The 17293-nt window shown below is 40.0% G+C and overlaps 1 protein-coding gene across 1 annotated transcript in view; it reads right to left on the bottom strand.

Annotated features, from left to right (window-relative positions):
- The window catches only part of KIF13B (kinesin family member 13B), a 132776-nt gene that overhangs the window by 55220 nt on the left and 60263 nt on the right, over nt 1-17293 (bottom strand). Inside the window, exons 8-13 of the mRNA XM_080616190.1 lie at nt 17027-17161; nt 13948-14060; nt 13412-13523; nt 7995-8207; nt 5265-5375; nt 1836-1970 (exon numbers count right to left, since the gene is read on the bottom strand). Coding sequence (XP_080472316.1) covers nt 1836-1970; nt 5265-5375; nt 7995-8207; nt 13412-13523; nt 13948-14060; nt 17027-17161 — 819 coding nt within the window. The remainder of the gene's footprint in view (nt 1-1835; nt 1971-5264; nt 5376-7994; nt 8208-13411; nt 13524-13947; nt 14061-17026; nt 17162-17293) is intronic.

The raw sequence follows: 17293 nt of genomic DNA, 5'->3' as shown, positions 1-17293 counted from the left end.
CTTTTTATCTAGGTCCAAATTTGGAAGCTACTTAATGCTTCACTTAGAAGGGAAAAAGAAGAATGAAACACTGCAAAAGCAAATCCTTGCTTTGGCTAACAGTAACAAGTAAGGAGCACTCAGGAAAGTTTACAGACAACAATTACATCCTATGATGAAGAGGTTTCTGTAATTTAGTTGCAGAAGTCAGTGCCTTGGGATGTGGTAGAAGCCAAAACTAAAAAATAAAAGAGTTCAAAGAGGAAATAAGACAGGTTCACAATGGTTAGATCCACAGCTATTATGCTGGTTCCAACAGCTTAGGAAATTCCTGAAGTACTCAAGGCATGAGGGATTTGACAGATGAAGGATCATGCTACACATGCCCCAACCCATCCATTTATTTTTTTAGGTATCTCTAAGCAATTTTTGAGGAACCGATACAATAGCCTAGATAAGTAAGGTCAAGTTGTTCTTCAGTACTTTTAAGATCTAGTACATCTGCAGGTCAGCAATCTCAGGATTTCAAGCAAAACAGGTCTAGGTCATTTTATCAGAAGAATTTAAAAGCACAGGGATTTCAACATCAGAATTCTCAACTAACAATACGAATCTGTGTTAAAAAGAAAGAAATAAAATAAAGTAACTGAAACACACAAAGGCTACCCCATGCAAAGGGGTTTTGTCTAAAACAGGAAAACAGCACAGCACCACCTGAGACTTTTCTGCTGGAGCTGATGAGCCAAGGCCTGTTTTCTGATTAGGGTTTGGCCTCAGCACACTCTCGTCATGTGTTCACAACGAACACCACAGAAGCCGGCGCTGCTCCAATAGTTGTCAGTGCCTAGACTGATTTAGCAGCTTGAGTCATACACTGGACACCTACATAAAAGGTGTCTGGAAAGAATTCAGTTCTTTCAAAACCTCAGCTCTTTGGTCCTTTTTAATACTTTTTAGCAGATACAACATTGAAAAAGTTATTTCCCTTGCTTTCATGAAGATACCACAGAGCAACAATGACTGATATTAAAGAGGATAACGTATTTCCTAAGACTGACTAAACCAAAACTATCTTTCAGCCCAACTGCTAATTTTATGGCTGTTTTGAAAGTTTTTACAGACCATTTCAAAGAGAACAAAATGATTTAATGTGAAGCTCAGACTGCTGATGTTCTTATACTGATAAAATGTTAGAATTTGCACTCTAAAATGTGACTTCAAAATGGGTGCACTTCATTTCTCCTCCTGGCTCCAGATCACATCTACAGTTTGTTAAACTAGAACAAACTGCCCAAATGTTTCAGTGCAGAGTCCAAAAGTCACATCACACATTTTATGTTTAACATCAGTAATGGGGACTATATATCAACAGAAGTGCTAAGGCAGAACAGAACTTGATTTTCACTCCTGGCAAGTTCCATGTAGAGGAATAAAAACACATTTTATAAACTGCAGATAGCAGTCAAAATTTGCACTACACATGTAGAAGCAAGAGGATTACCGATATGCCCAATCTTTATATAAAACATTTTCTGAGTAAAACACCGTGAATGTTGGCATTAAAAAAAAAAACACAACAGCCCCCTCCCACCGCAACCAGGAGGCAGTTTCTTAAAGAGAGCACTTTTAAATTTCTGTCAAAAAACCAAACCAAAACCATAAAATACCCAAACTTTCCTCTGCTATGAAGAAATAAATTTGAAAAAAAGGTTGTACTCATTTTTAATGTAGCAATGAATATTGGAGAATGCTTCAGATGTGCAGCTTTGATAAAATTTTCTAAGTGTACCTCTGCCAACGGCATTAGCTCTTAATTCTATTAGAAAATATATATATATATATTTATTTATTTTTACCTTTAAATAGTATACCAGAAGTTCATTGAGAGCTGGATCTGCATTCAAATTAACCAGGAAGCACTTATTATCCCCAACTTTTATTCCAGAAGACTGAAGAGATATGCCAAGGCTTTCCAACTGTTTCTGACGCTCCTGAAAGAAAGTAGCCATCAAAATTAAGCAGACTGACGTACAGCCCTTCGGAAATGCATTCGTGTCTGCCAAAGCCACAAGACGAAACGATGAACTGTTACTTCTGAAAAAGTAAACTCTTCTGCAAGAGATTAGACAAACCCCCTAATTATATAATTTTTGATGAGGGTATCTGTAGCTTCTCTTGTCCTTCCACCTCTGCTCTTCGAGGGCTACATGCTACAGTTTCACACAGTTGCATCTTCCCAGTGGAAAATGAAAACAGCCGAGAGAAGCACACTGCAGTACTGTAGGAGCTTCTCCATGACCTCACTGGAACAGCAAAATGCTACCACAAAGACATCTCTAGAGCCCTTTATTTTCCTCTTTTGAGCTAAAAAGCAACAAGTTAAGTTAAATCCCTGCCAAGTCAAGCTCCATGTCTATCTTTTGTTCCAGAGCAATCAAAATGACAAAAAACTGGCAACCTGGTATTTAACTAATGCAAATAACACTTCCTGCTGAACAAGAACAGTAGCATTTTGGATGGTGCTTTGTTCTTGTCAATAGACTTCATAGAATTCAACAACAAAGCATTACTGTGCAAAAATGTACATCTTTCAAAGAGAAGTGTTTGGGTGAAGACTAGAGCAGTGAAAGAGGAAAATTAAACGTTTCTGACTTAAGAACAGAAAGGGATTCTTCTATAAAAAGCACTGCAATAGAAATGTTGCGGATTGTTCCCAGAATCATACAGAAACTGAAATGAGACTCACTATGCACAACAGCAAAAAACATTAAAAAATAAACTTGGAAGGCCTCTCACACAATTATTACAGGGAAGCAGAACCAGGGGAGAATGATAATACTTAAAAACCCCCTAAAATTAGCAGAGACTATGTAGGAATAATGCTGGAGTATTTATTAAGTTTCTGACCTTTACCTACCTATTTGCTTTGTATTTAAAAACTAGGTATGTCATACTATTCAGGCAATTCTCTGTTCAGCACTGGGACTATATCAGGTCTATTCAAGAGTAAAATTGCAAAGAATATCCAGCACAACTCGCTTGTGATTTTCTCTACCCTTTCTCCCCACACACTTACAAAACCAACATAATGGTCCTCATAAGGAAAAGTCATGCGTGTGAGAGGAAAAAAAAAAAACCAACAAAGAACAGAAGAAAAACTGCAGTATGATGTCAAAGATCTCTCTTCTGATCAACAGTGCCAGGCTCCAAAGTTCACAGAATCCCTTATTATCTACAGAGATAAAGAACGTGCTGCCCAAAGGAGGACTTGGCCCACAGTCAAAATCTCACAGGATTAACTTAAAGATAATGAGCCTGTTTCTGTTAACTTTTGCTCAGGACCTAATGTTAATTAACTTAAATATTCAAATTACATTAAAAGTATGTCAAATTTTCACTGAATATGTGAAAAAATTGCCTATTCACACAGTCTTTAAGGCTTTGAACCATTACTGCTGCTCCATCTCTACAAATTGCCTTTGATGGCCCTCATTCTTTATGAGGAATCATCCTTTCCTCAGAGATTTACAATTACCTCTCTATCCTACCTGCCTCTCCTGCTACAATTTGACAAGACAGATGTTAGCGGATGCTGGCCAGAAATAAAGTCACATGACAAGCCATGATATAAATGCATTTAACCTTGGACCTGTCTAAGCCTACTGTACTGGGCTTGCGTGGCAAGGTTTTAGTAGTCAGGAGAGGACTACAGGGGTGATTTCAATGAAAAGCTGCTAAAAGCTTCCCCTATGTCCAACAGAGCCAACATTAGCCAGTTCCAAGACAGATCCCTGCTGTGTTACTGTCCCTCATGGTAGGGCCTCTGGCATAATGTATTTAAAAAGGGTAAAAAGTTACTGGATAAGAGCAATTTCAGCCAGAGACAGAAGTGAGAACATGTGAAAGGAACAGCTCTGCAGACCCCTGGGCCAGTGAAAAAGGAATGGGAGGAGGTGCTCCGGGCACTGGGGTAGATTCCCCTGCAGCCTGTGGCAAGACAGGCTGTGCTCCCACAGCCCATGCAGGTCCATAGCAGAGCAAATATCCCCCTGCAGTCTATGGGGCACCCCATGTCAGAGCAAGCGAATGCTCCAAGGAGGCTGTGACCTCATGGGAAGCCCCTGCTGGAGCAGAGTCCTGGCAGGATCATCGAGAGAGGAGCCCAGGCTGGAGCAGGTTTGCTGGCAGGACTTACGACCCTGTGGGAGAGTCACACTGGAGCAGTCTGTTCCTGAAGGACTGCACCACGTGGAAAGGACCCACACTGGAGCAGTCTGTTCAACAGACTCTCAGCTCTGAAGCATTGTAACAGACTGTTAATTTAGAAACAAAGAGCAGGAGAGCTAAAGCAAATGTGTAAACATCGAGGCAGATTTAGTATGTAGCATTGAGGCCATCATCCTAATTTTTCAACCTTCTCGCACACTCAGGGTTTGTGTGCCTAGAAACTATTGTGTAGGATGAAAGCAGAAATCTTATTGTTATTTTTTAGTTTTTTCCACCCTTATACATAGGGAGGAAAATCCATGTATGAATCTGCATTGAAAGTCAGGAAGCCCTCGTAGTCACAAGCAGCACTTCTTACAATGGATCTTTAAAACCAAAATCAACACAGTCTATTCTAATTGTGTCATCTACAAGAGGGCATTGTACCAGAGGCTCCACTTTCTTCTTATTTATTACATACTATTCATCACCTTTCAATAGGCCTCCCCCTCAAAAGCTCCCTACTGCAAACACATACATCAGCATTTGTGTGGTAAGAACTGGAGGTGTCATGCAATAATCATGGTGACCTGCACAACTTTTGAACGTAACCATCATATTCAATTATGGTCTGAGGCCCTAAATATCAGTGTAAGAGGTCTTAAAACACACAGGGATCCTGAACAGTGCTATTTTTCAATATTCTGAATGCCCTTTGCCTTGTATATTGAGGCTCTGTGTAAATAATCTTGCATTTAATACTCCCAATACTCCATCTTCCATCACAATGATTTTACTGTCTGAAGAATATAAACCCCCTGTAATCCTCTTATCCATGGATTATTATTTTTTAAAAATAACTTCTCCATTTGCATACAGTGACAATTTATTATTGTCACTGGAATAGTAATCTGGGAGGCACCCAGCTATCACAGGAATTAAGTGAAGCTTTTGAAAAGGGCAGTAAGCTTGACCTACTTACCCTAAATGTGGGGAGATATTCAGACTATGAACTGACAGACAAAAGAAACAAACCTATTTTTTATTAAAAAAAAGGAGGGGAAAAGAAAGCAGCAAACCTGTGCTATCTCCTCAGTTTTTCTTAATTTTTCTTCCCAGGTCACAGTCATTTCCTGAATCAACTTTTCTGATTCCTCCAATCGTTCTTTTAATTCTGGCGATTTCATAGCCTGCAGAAATAGAAGAAGAAAGCTTGTTGTGCATTTTTTCGATTTACATTGCTGTCACAGAGATGGGGAAAAAAAGAAAACATAACTTTCCTCATTTTTTCAAGGCATACTTACCAGTAAGTAAATGGGTTTTTAAAAAACGTATTGCATATAAATGTAGAATCCATCAAAATCTTAGTTTAATTAGTTTCAAGTAAAGATGCTGAAATGGAGTTTATAGACTTCAATGCAAACCAATTATATGATGATGGCAAATTTGCACAAAGATATTAAAACGCAAAATGAGTGTCCCAGATGACTCATATCTAAACCAGTCTTGTTCCTGAAGATACTGCTGATCTGGCCAGTCACCATCCTCTCAGCTGTTGTTCCCTCAAAATGGAATGTGACATCTCAGTCACTTAAACTGACATGCCACCAAAATATTTTTCTTGTTCATTTTGATATGGCCTGATGGATGTCATTGTTTTTTTTCTATAGCAAACATGAACTCATCTGAGGTTATCCACTTCTCCATTTACTTGTGTATTTTACAAAGTGGCTAAAGCCTAGAAAGAAGCCTTAATGTGTGCTTCCAGACACATGAATTCAGTTTTCTTGCTAATCCATCATAGCTCTAATTTTGTTCTGTGAAATAGTCAAAGGGCCATGCTCTACTCAAGAACTAACTTGAGATAAGAAGTTACCCAGCCCACACCCATCCCCCCCATGCATCAAACTCTTTAAAAAATGAAAGGATATTTTTTATGCTACTTATGTTTACACCCTCCAGTCTTGGTACTGGCATATTCCTTTTCTAGGCAGGCTGAGAAAGAGAGCCTTGGGTGGCTTGGACAGAGCCTTGGGTGACCTGGTTTAGTGTGAGGTGTCCCTGCCCATGGCAGGGGGTTGGAACTAGATGATCTTAAGGTCCTTTCCAACCCTAACTATTCTATGATTCTATGTTTATTTCATTACCGCTAACAAGATGAAAATGGTTTTGGCTGATAGGTATTTATGCAATGCCAATTAAACAATGCAAGCATTGCTCTCCATCACACACTCCCTTCCCGCAAAGCCAACACTCTTCAGAGGAATCCAAATCAGAGTGGCCTCATTACACTGCAGTTCGTGCAAGAACAGGAGCAAGTGCCAGAAGCAGAAAATCCTGTTCTAAGACAGGAGTTTCCTCTGCCTCAAGACACAACAGTAGAAACTATCAGCTGATGTGTTCTGTGTAATCTTTTCCAGGTTTAAATATCTAAATACAGGATAAAAGGGAACATCAGTTCCACCTGGGAAAGAAAATTAAGCCAAGGCAGTCTCCAGAACAAAGACGTATTATGAGTGATAAAACATCATCAGTGCAAAGGCACTGGATCCTATGGATGACAGGCAGATGAAGCTCAGTTGCTCTCGAAGTCTAAATCTTGTTTGGCCATTTATTTGGACCTGAGGCAAAATTACTCAACATTTTCACATGCTTCAACTGTAAAATGAGCTAGGTAATCCTCCTCACTACGTACAACACTTTTGTTCACTTCAAGTTGTTTATACACATTTCTGTAAGAACAAATAGATGGGCCAAAAATGTAATAAACTAAAAGGAATACAAGACAAAGAATATGGATTTTGACCTTTACTGTGTAGCCTCTTAATAGCAAACTACACTGTTTTTTCCATGAGCTTTGTCAAGGCCACTGAGATGACAACTAGGGTGGGATTTTAATACTTGGGAAAGGAAATATGTATTACTTCATATTTAGGAAACACTACTTCATTACTTTGGAAAGCTGCCATTATTTTGACATTAATGCTCACAAATTAAATAAATAGGAAGTACTTGTATCTCTCAGTGTAATGTTAACTCTGTGGTTCATATTTTAGAGGAATTTTTAGAAATTTAAATTGAGATACCTTAAAGAAACTGATACACACTGGATGCTTAGCATATTAGGTAGCTCAAATAAGAACAGTAAAAACCTCACTAGTCATTTCTAACATCACAGCCAGCATTTCCTGCATACCTCATGAGGCAAATATTGTAATCATATTTTTTCTGAATTGCAAAACAGACGGATTATATCACCATTGCTTTGCCACATTTGAGAAGAGAACTCAGGATTATGCTAGTTCTTGGCCTTCATCTAACATTTAGACCATGCTCCTTTCACAATTTCATTGAGGTAGCTATGCAGATATTCATAATATCAATTAGTTCCTGTTTGAGATTCAATTGAGAACAGTTAAGCTTGTAAGAAAGCAAGCATTGTTCAACTGAATTCACACCTTGCAGGATGTAGCCATACTGAATTCTTAAAATATACTGGCTAAGCTCTGCATATAAACTACACAACGTTAAGAGTTCACCCTTATTCCTGTCTCCACCACCACTTGCTTTTTTGATCACAATAAAACCAAGATTGCTCAACAGTGTGTTCAGACAGAAGCTGGTATCTCATTTTATCACACGTGCTTCAAGACTGATGTACAGAAAAATGGAAAGAAGTAATATAAAGGCAGATTCCTCATAGACACCATGTAGTCATTCTTTGTGGCTTCCATTATTCAAGCCAGGTAAGAAAGTCTTGACAATGGGGTTTAGAGGTCTTACTGACTAGTCAAGGCTATAATTTGTACCTCTGCTTTTGTGAGCTGTTCTCGCAGCTTCTCCACTTCCTCACGGAGCTCCCGAATAATGCGAGCGTTGGGGTCTTCATTCACCACAGCATGATTAACAATGTTCTTCGCCCGATCTGCGTACCTCAGTGTTGAAAGGGTCTCATCATAATTGTCTGCTGCTGGGCTTACTGTTGCTACCATAGCAGTCTTGCTGTTGCCACCAAGGCTATCCTGGAAAGTGGTACAGGTTATAAAATTAAAACAGAGGGCAGGTCTCCTTCATTTTACCTGGTCAATGAACTTAGCAAGTGAGTAATAACCTAGGGTTGGGAGGAGATGGGGCAACGAATAACAGGAACATTTCTATCAGAGTTCCTTGGTTAAAAATTAGTATTTTAAGCTGTGTAAATCAAGGAAAGATGTTATTTTCAATGTTCTTTTTTTTTTTTTTAATGCATATTTAAGAGATGTCATTCTTGGCTTTCAGAATCAGTTTTACTTTAATCAGGAATGAAAACAGTCCCTTTTTTTGCTTTATGGGATCTTACAAGCACTTCAAAGTTTTAACTGTTTTCTCTGCCTAGGTTTATAAATCAGAAATATAAGCACTGAAGCATTAAACTTCTCAGATAGTATTGAAGGAGCTCAGGAAAGATCGTGATGAATTCAGAATATCCTATTTTAAAGACTGAAAACAAGATGTTTCCAATAAGTACTAATTTAAATTACTTAAAGATCTCCTCAAACAGTATAAGCTAATTTTATTCTTCTAAACACTTCAGTATGGGGCCCTTCCCCTCCACCCCCGCTTACACAGCTCACAATCTAAATTGAGTTATGTAAGAAATTACTCTTTTGGAATTTGGTTGACAGAGAAGAAGGGCGTGAAACCACATTCCTGCAAGGCAGAGTGCTGGGGGAGTGGGGGAAGGAGGGAAGGAAGCATTCAATCTTTCACTGATTGTGAAATTGTGGTTTACAATTTTGGCTAGTCTAAAACATAAAATATTCTGCTTTAACTTTTGAAGCAAATCATTCTTCTGGTTGGCTGGTTTATCTGGTTTTGGTTGTTTGGTTTTTTTTTTTTTTTGGGGGGGGAAGCGAAAGGAATGAGGGTGGAAGGGGTGTGTTTGTTTTTTACCCAATATCCCTTTCTGAGATAAACCCTGCTATTAACTTTCATCTTCAATAACCCATGAAATCTAGGTCAGGCATTGCCATTAGAACAATCTGAATACATTAGCTGCTTGTCTATCCATTTTAATTACAAAGCACACACATAGCATTCCCTAGCAATCGTTAAAACACCCCTTTAAGTATTTTTTTAAGACCCTCTTTTGCTGCATGTCTAAAATAGCTTGACAGCAGCCTGGCTGCTTCAGTGCTCAGACAAGCATCGACCACATAGACCAGCATTGCTCTGTTGCTGCATTGATAGCACCGCTGTCTTTGGTCATGCAAAAGGGCAGCTAATTCATTGGATAGAAAATACAATTTCATATGTATATTGTTCAGCACAGCAAGGTACACCAGCAGCTAGAGAGCACTTGCAGGTAAGAGTATTTTATAGAGAAGTCAACTGAAAAGTGTTCCGACTGATCGAATAACTAAGTCCAGAGGAGGCCACAAAGATGCTTTGAGGGCTGGAGCAGCTCTGCTAAGGAAACAGGCTGAGAGAGCTGGGCTTGTTCAGCCTGGAGAAGGAAAGGCTCTGGGGAGACCTCAGAGCAGCTTCCAGTGTCTAAAGGGGCCAACTAGAAACCCGGAGAAGGGCTTTTGACAAGGGCCTGTAGAGACAGGACAAGGAGGAATGGCTTTAACTTGACAGAGGGGAGATTCAGATGAGATATGAGAAGTTCTTCCCTGTGAGGGTGGTGAGACACTGGCACAGGTTACCCAGAGAAGCTGTGGCTGCTCCATCCCTGGCAGTGTTCAAGGCCAGGTGGGACAGGGCTTAAAGCAATCTGGTCTAGTGGAAGGTGTCCCTGCTCATGGCAGGGTGGGTGGAAGCTTTAAGGTTCCTTCCAACCCAAACCATTCTGTGATTCTATGATACCAGTGTGCTTTTTTTCTCATCTGAGGAGCAGCCAATATTTACTCCAACAAATACATGCCCTGGTAGGACTTTGAAACACAGAAATGTTTTTCCAAAGCATTTACTGAAACCTTTAAAAAGACTAACAAGAGCACATGACTCATTCAGTGGGATTTCTGGCTCTAGAGAAGCCAGAACTTTTCTTCAATCCTTCAACGGTTTTCACAATTAGGAATGACACTCTGCAACTGCAGTCCCTGTTTTGCATTAAAAGATGAAGTTTATCAGGGAGCTGGCCAGGTACTCCACTTCCAAATCAAACCTTAACAGTTTGTATTTTGGGAACCTCCTTCACTGCACTAATTAGCTACAAAATAGGATTAATTCATTATTTGAATTGCAATTCTGCTGTACAGGCAGCTGAGAACGCTGTTACAGTGATACACCATAATTCACAATACACCCATTATAAGTTGGGCAAAGTTCCTGTTGGACCGTAGCTATTTGAAACCAATGCCAGACTGTCTGATAAAGGTTTATGTATAAAACTGTTCTGCTGATTTCACTGGTTTCTTTAAAGTTAAGTAAGAAAGACAAATAGTAAGCCAGCCTCTCATTAACAGTGACTGCAAATTACCCTGGCAAGGCTGGGTTTGCATGAGATAGACACACACAGTGGAAATAAGTAAGTTTACTTATTTCTAAGACCAAGCTAGCCCAGACTTCTCTAGCACCAAGTTCACTGTGGAAACAAAATGCAGACATCAGAAATGATATTTTTAATAGCAGCCATCAGTAAAAGTGCAGGGTTTCTGACTATAATGGGAAAACAAGATGTTTGTGCTGATACTATTTGATAAAACCAAGAAGTTAAACAAGCTATTTTGATTCCTACACATAAACTGATGCTATTCTTCAAGCTTCTTTCTGCAATAATGTTTTTCACTTGATACTTTCATCTAAATATTCTCAACAAAGTTAAACAAAACGTGTTAAATCTTAGGGTCTCCTGAACACTGCTTGTTTCTTAGATTTGTGGAGAGACCCTATATGACAGATACTCCTAGTGTCAGAACACATTTACCCCACTTCAGCATCATAATTGAAAGTTGAAAGCTAGAGAGAAAGATAGCCCACCATCTCATGGCTTCTATAACCAGGCCTCTTTAAATGAATAAATCCCACCTTTGATCTTTAATTAAAAAAAATGTTTAAATTTTCCCCTTTCTAAATAAAGCTTCTCTTCAACGAGCTTGTTTGTAAAAAAATCCAAAAGCCCCAAACCTTTTGTTTGCACTTAACATAGCTGGATGTTAAAGACACAAAGAAGGTTTGCTTGAAAGAAGGCAGAACAAAAGTACGCTTCTATTTATGAGCTAAAGCAAGTGCTGGGTACGGCCGTCATCATCATGGCTACAATGCATCAGACAGGTGCTAAACAGGAATTTCAGTCTGCTTGCTGGATTTGTTTAGAAATGGAGCAGCATAACTAATTCTAACAACAAGGCTAGAAATTCGTTAGGGAAGTTTCCGCTCTGCTTGCTCAGACTGTTACAGCCCCATCAAGAACCCAAGCACATGCTGATGGAGCAAACTGAAGCAAGCTGCATGCTGGTTTTGTTCCCATCTTTGCATAGAGCCAAAAAGCACTTGTTTAATTACAGTAAAAACTCAGTGTGACTATACAGGGGCAAAAATATATTTAAATGCTAAAAAAGTCTTAGCGCAAGGACCACTGTAATATGAGGGTTTATTTTCCTGTAGGAAAAGTATAGACACTATTTCTGTTATGCCATTCTGATTTCTATGTAGGCCTCATGACTACCTGATGACCAGTATCTGTGATGTTTACAGTGGAAGAAGCGATAAATCATTTCACAGTAGTCACGCTAAAGGGTTCGTGGTTCATTGAAAGACAGCACATAGAAAAATGAAGGCTTGTGGTGTCAAGGGGTTACACATGTAGAGATTTTATGTTATTTAAGCACTGAAGTCCACTTTGTTTTCAAATCTCATTAAGGAAAACAACCTTCTCAATCTCCACACTTATGTACAACATACAACTAACTTTCTTTTTCTTTCCACATGTGCAGCTAAATCATACAGATGTCCAATTGAAACAACATCTAAAAACATTGCTAAGAATGGGTGAGGAAGCAAAGCAGAGCATTCAAGACAACCAAATCTTGCCAGAGCACCTACAAAAGACAAAAAAAAAAAAAAAAAAAAGGCTGGTGGTGCCAAAAATCAGTTTCTTTCCAGGTCGTATCTTTCTACTAACAAATATCCAAATATCTGAGCTGCTCCTAGACAACAATAAAACAGAGCACAAGGAAAAAAAGGAAACCTAGTGAGTTAGTATTTCTCTGAGACATGGTTATGAAACATCCTGGCAATCAAAGGAGGAAAGAAAAAAAACTTAGCAAAATGACAGCTTACAGTAAAGAAACTGACATCACCTACATATGACACCTAATTCACTAATCCTTCAAAATCCAAGTCAAACAAGACTGCTCAAGCTGTACCAGGCAGGATAAGGAAAAGACAGCCAAGCCACCTTCACTAGCAGGCAAGCTTTTAATGAAAACAAGTGGTTACGTTTGCACTTGCCATTCATTCAGAACATGGGAGAATTCCTTATGATGACTATTCCTAAAATCAAACTTGTACTCCCAAGATCTTTTGTCATCAGGCTACCCTGCTTTACTGCCATTGTACCTGGGAAGTGGGAAGAACAACAAACTCAAAAGCTTGCCTTTTAATTTGACATACATAAACCCCATACTTAACAATGTGATTCTTCATTTAGACTTTACAGGTGATCAAAGTGCCATCATGATACACTCATTTTCCCCAAAATAACTCCAAATAGACTCCTACACAGTACTGAATGATTTAACTGTTCATTTCATATGAATATGATGTATTAAGTCTTCTGACCTGTTCCTCAGACTGTAACTGGGATAATGTTCTGCAATCATACTTTGCTGACAAAAGTAGAGTATATTAACAAATGTATTAGACAATTAGGAAAAGTAATAGCCTTAATCAAAATCTTCAAAGCTAACCTTGAGAGCATGTAAAATTCAGCTGCATGTGGCAATTAGCCCCAAGGTTGTGTGTGAAGCTGTATGTAAACTAATGCATAATATATATATATATCTCCTTAATTTAATTATTCTTTAGACCATTATAGGTCAGCAGAAGACAGGGAACACATTTGATTCTTAGAGATACTAATGGCTTACATCCAGCTAATTTTCCAAAGACATCAGATTGGTTAACATCAAAACCAGAAAACGAGGCAGAAAAGAACAGGCTTTTATTTTACTGAATGGCACTCTTCTCCCCTTCTTCTCACTTCTATTTCTCTTTAAAAAACCAAGATCAGAGTACTTACTTTAAGTAACCAAGTGAGCACAGAATCACGATAAGGAACAAATTTGTTCTTGTTCTTGCCAGCAGCCTGATCTGCCAGGGCAGAAATAACCAACCCAAGGGTTGTGAGGGATCTGCACAGAGAACACAAGCAGCCATTAACCAGTGTAAATATTCCTCAGTCAAATGCATATTTAGACAGTGACTTTCTCTCCAAAAATGAGCTCCAAGGAGAAGCTTCCTAATACAGTTTTTATCGTTCCTTTCTCACAAAAGCTCTACTCCTTGTTTTCAGCCTTAATTATCATTTAAACTGCAATTATGTGGTAGTTACAGGAACACAAGTACAGAGGGAAAAATGCCAATCATTTTAAACAGATGTCTGAATCAGATCTCTGCTTAAGACTTTGATATGTCAGAACAAGAAGTAAAAGGAAGAAGAAAACCAGCTACAAGAGCTTATACTGACTTTATTCTATTTCACAAGCATGCAGTATTTAGCAGTCATGATTGCATTGAGGAAAAAAAGGTAAAAAAAATAAATAATCAGAGTCTTACTTGTTAATATTGCTTCCTTCTTTCAACCTGTCTCCTGCAGCACCAGTTTTAGTTGCCCTTTCACTACCAGCCAAGTCCACCAGGCTCAGCTTTCCCACCTTCTCTCCTGATGTCTGCAGAAGGAATCAGAGAACAGCTACTTTTAGTTCACTTGAGTTACAGTTGGATGTATTTTCTAAGAAGAATCAAGCTTCACTTCTTGGTGTAGACTCTCTGCAGCTGTTTCAACAACTCTGAAAGTCATTGAACTTGAACAGTATCCTGTGTTAACTCACTACCTGCTGCTTCAAAAAGAACATAAGTATGTGAAGCCAGACAGAGTAATATCTTCAAGACATCTCACAAACCTCCAGAGGAGAGCTACACAGAGCATATTAGTAAAATTAAAACTGAGAAAAATGCAGAGGTAATACAGGCCAAAGAATCACAAACAAAGACATAGGGTTTACAATCCCATCTTGAAAACAGTCCTCTAAACCCCTCAGATTTTATACCAGGTTGCTTCTGGTTTTCAGAGACAAAGAATGAACCTTACAAGAAGCATGTCAGAATTTATGAAATTTATTACAACAGCAAGGTCTCCTACATCCTTAATGTCCTCCTAGAAAGCAACCCAAGCTATGTGAGTATTTAAACCTGTAACACAGATTTAGTTACAAATACTTTACTCTCATTTGACACAAAACAGCATTCTGAAACACTCCATGAATTTCATATGTCAATATGAAGTGGAAAAGAAAACTGCCTTTGAGAACAGTTTGCTCCCATCATGCTGCTCTCCTGCAGCATTGACAACGTTAGCATTTCGGTAGCACAGTTACAAAGTGCTACATTCCCCTAAATGAACAGGATAATTAGAATCAATATGCTTTCAAAAATCTTACTCTAAGTTTCTCAAAATATAATGTAATCATCAGGCCATACTGAAACAAGTAATTTCCAGGATCGAAACAACCAGAAGATAGGAAAACAGAGAAATCTGTTCCAGAAACCCACACAGTGGTGACTGGAAGATACAGATAATCAGTACTACCACCTTGCATTCAGGCTGACCATGACCACATAAAAAACATGTATGGTAAGCTCACAGTTTGGCCACAGCAAGAAAACAATGACAAGCTACATCAAATCAAGGAGTTTAGCACAGTATGACTGCTGATTTGAAGTGTTTAGCTGGCGAATGAAGTTGCTAAGCCACTCTCCATCATATTTGAAAAATCATGGCAGTCGGGTGAAGTTCCCAATGACTGGAAAAAGGGAAATATAACCCCCATTTTCAAGAACGGGAAAATGGATGACCCAGGGAATTACAGCCCAGTCAGTCTCACCTCTGAGCCTGGCAAAATCTTGAAGCAGATTCTCCTGGAAGGCATGCTAAGGCACATGAAAAACAAGGAGGTGGTTGGTGACAGCTGGCATGGCTTCACTAAGAGGAAATCCTGCCTGATGATCAATCTGGGGGCCTTCTATGATGGGGCTACGGAACGGATGGACAGGGGCAGAGACGTTGATGTCATCTACCTGGACTTGTGCAAAGCGTTCGACACTGTCCCGCATGACATCCTTGTCTCTAAATTGGACAGACATCAATTTGATGGGTGGACCACTCGGTGGATAAAGAACTGGCTGGATGGCCGCACACAAAGAGTTGCGGTCAATGGCTCGATGTCCGGCTGGAGACCGGTAACGAGTGGTGTCCCTCAGGGATCAGAGTTGGGACCGGTATTGTTCAACATCTTTGTCAGTGACATGGACAGTGGGATTGAGTGTGCCCTCAGCAAGTTTGCTGATGACACCAAGCTGTGTGGTTCGACTGATACACTCGAGGGAAGGGATGCCATCCAGAGGGACCTTGACACACTTGTGAGGTGGGCTGATGCCAGCCTTATGAAGTTTAACCATGCCAAGTGCAAGGTCCTACACCTGGGTCAGAGGAATCCCAGGCACAGCTACAGGTTGGGCAGAGAAGAGAGTCACAGCAGCCCTGCGGAGAAGGATTTGGGGGTGTTGGTCGATGAGAAAATGAACATGAGCCGGCTTCAGTGTGCTCTCACAGCTCAGAAAGCCAACCGTATCCTGGGCTGCATCAAAAGGAGCGTGACCAGCAGGTCGAAGGAGGTGATCTTCCGTCTCTACTCGGCTCACGTGAGACCTCACTTGGAGTATTGTGTGCAGTTCTGGTGTCCTCAACATAAAAAGGACATGGAACTGTTGGAACAAGTCCAGAGGAGGGCCACGAGGATGATCAGGGGACTGGAGCACCTCCCGTATGGAGACAGGCTGAGAAAGTTGGGGCTGTTCAGCCTGGAGAAGAGAAGGCTGCATGGAGACCTTAGAGCAGCCTTCCAGTATCTGAAGGGGGCCCACAAGGATGCTGGGAATGGACTATTCATTACAGACTGTAGTGACAGGACAAGGGGTAATGGGTTCAAACTTAAACAGGGGAAGCTTAGATTGGATATAAGGAAGAAATTCTTTACTGAGAGGGTGGTGAGGCACTGGAATGGGCTGCCCAGGGAGGTTGTGAATGCTGCATCCTTGGCGGTGTTCAAGGCCAGGTTGGATGAGGCCTTGGGTGACATGGTTTAGTGTGGGGTGCCCCTGCCCATGGCAGGGGGGTTGGAACTAGATGATCTTAAGGTCCTTTCCAACACTAACTATTCTATGATTCTATCTCCTGTTCCTAGAATCTAAACTGAAGAAACACTTTTTGAGCAATAGTGTGTACTGTACAGACTTGGGGCAGATCTTTCTTTACAGATCTTTCCCCGCACCCTCCAGCAGGTCTGCTGCAACCTGGGTCCTGCATTTTTGCTTTCTGTTTAAAAAAACCTCACGTTTCACTTCCAAATCTATTCAAACTGATTTCCCTACACTGCAGAACAAGCACATGAGCACTACTAGAACTTAGCCAGCCAAAGCCAGAGCTAACCTGATTCAGACTAGCACGGCACAAGGGCAGGCAAATGTCTTCCTGAGATGCCTTCCAACCAACTTTTCTATGAGTTTATGAAGTATCTTAAAGCAAGAGACACTGATCCAAGCTTAACATTTGGACTTTGTAATTTGTTTTACTCACCCCTGACTGTACATCATAGAGTGTGTGGGTAAGGATGATCTTGAAGACTGCATGGGACCGACTGCTCTCCTCATTCATATTGGTTGCAGCCACTGTTCGAGATTTGTTGCCCTCGGACATCAAGGACTCAATGTCCTAGATACAATTTTCACAGCCATAAGCATATCTGCATTAACATTCTTTTATTATCTACTGAAACAATCCCATTTTTGTAAAATATAGTAAGGATTTTCTCGCTAAGCTTCCTGCTGTTCACAAAATGTCAGG

The sequence above is a fragment of the Psittacula echo genome, assembly GCF_963264785.1.
Source record: "Psittacula echo genome assembly, chromosome: 4".
Lineage (NCBI taxonomy): Eukaryota > Metazoa > Chordata > Aves > Psittaciformes > Psittacidae > Psittacula > Psittacula echo.
Note: the sequence above shows the minus strand (reverse complement) of the source record. Positions and strands in the feature narration are given on the sequence as shown.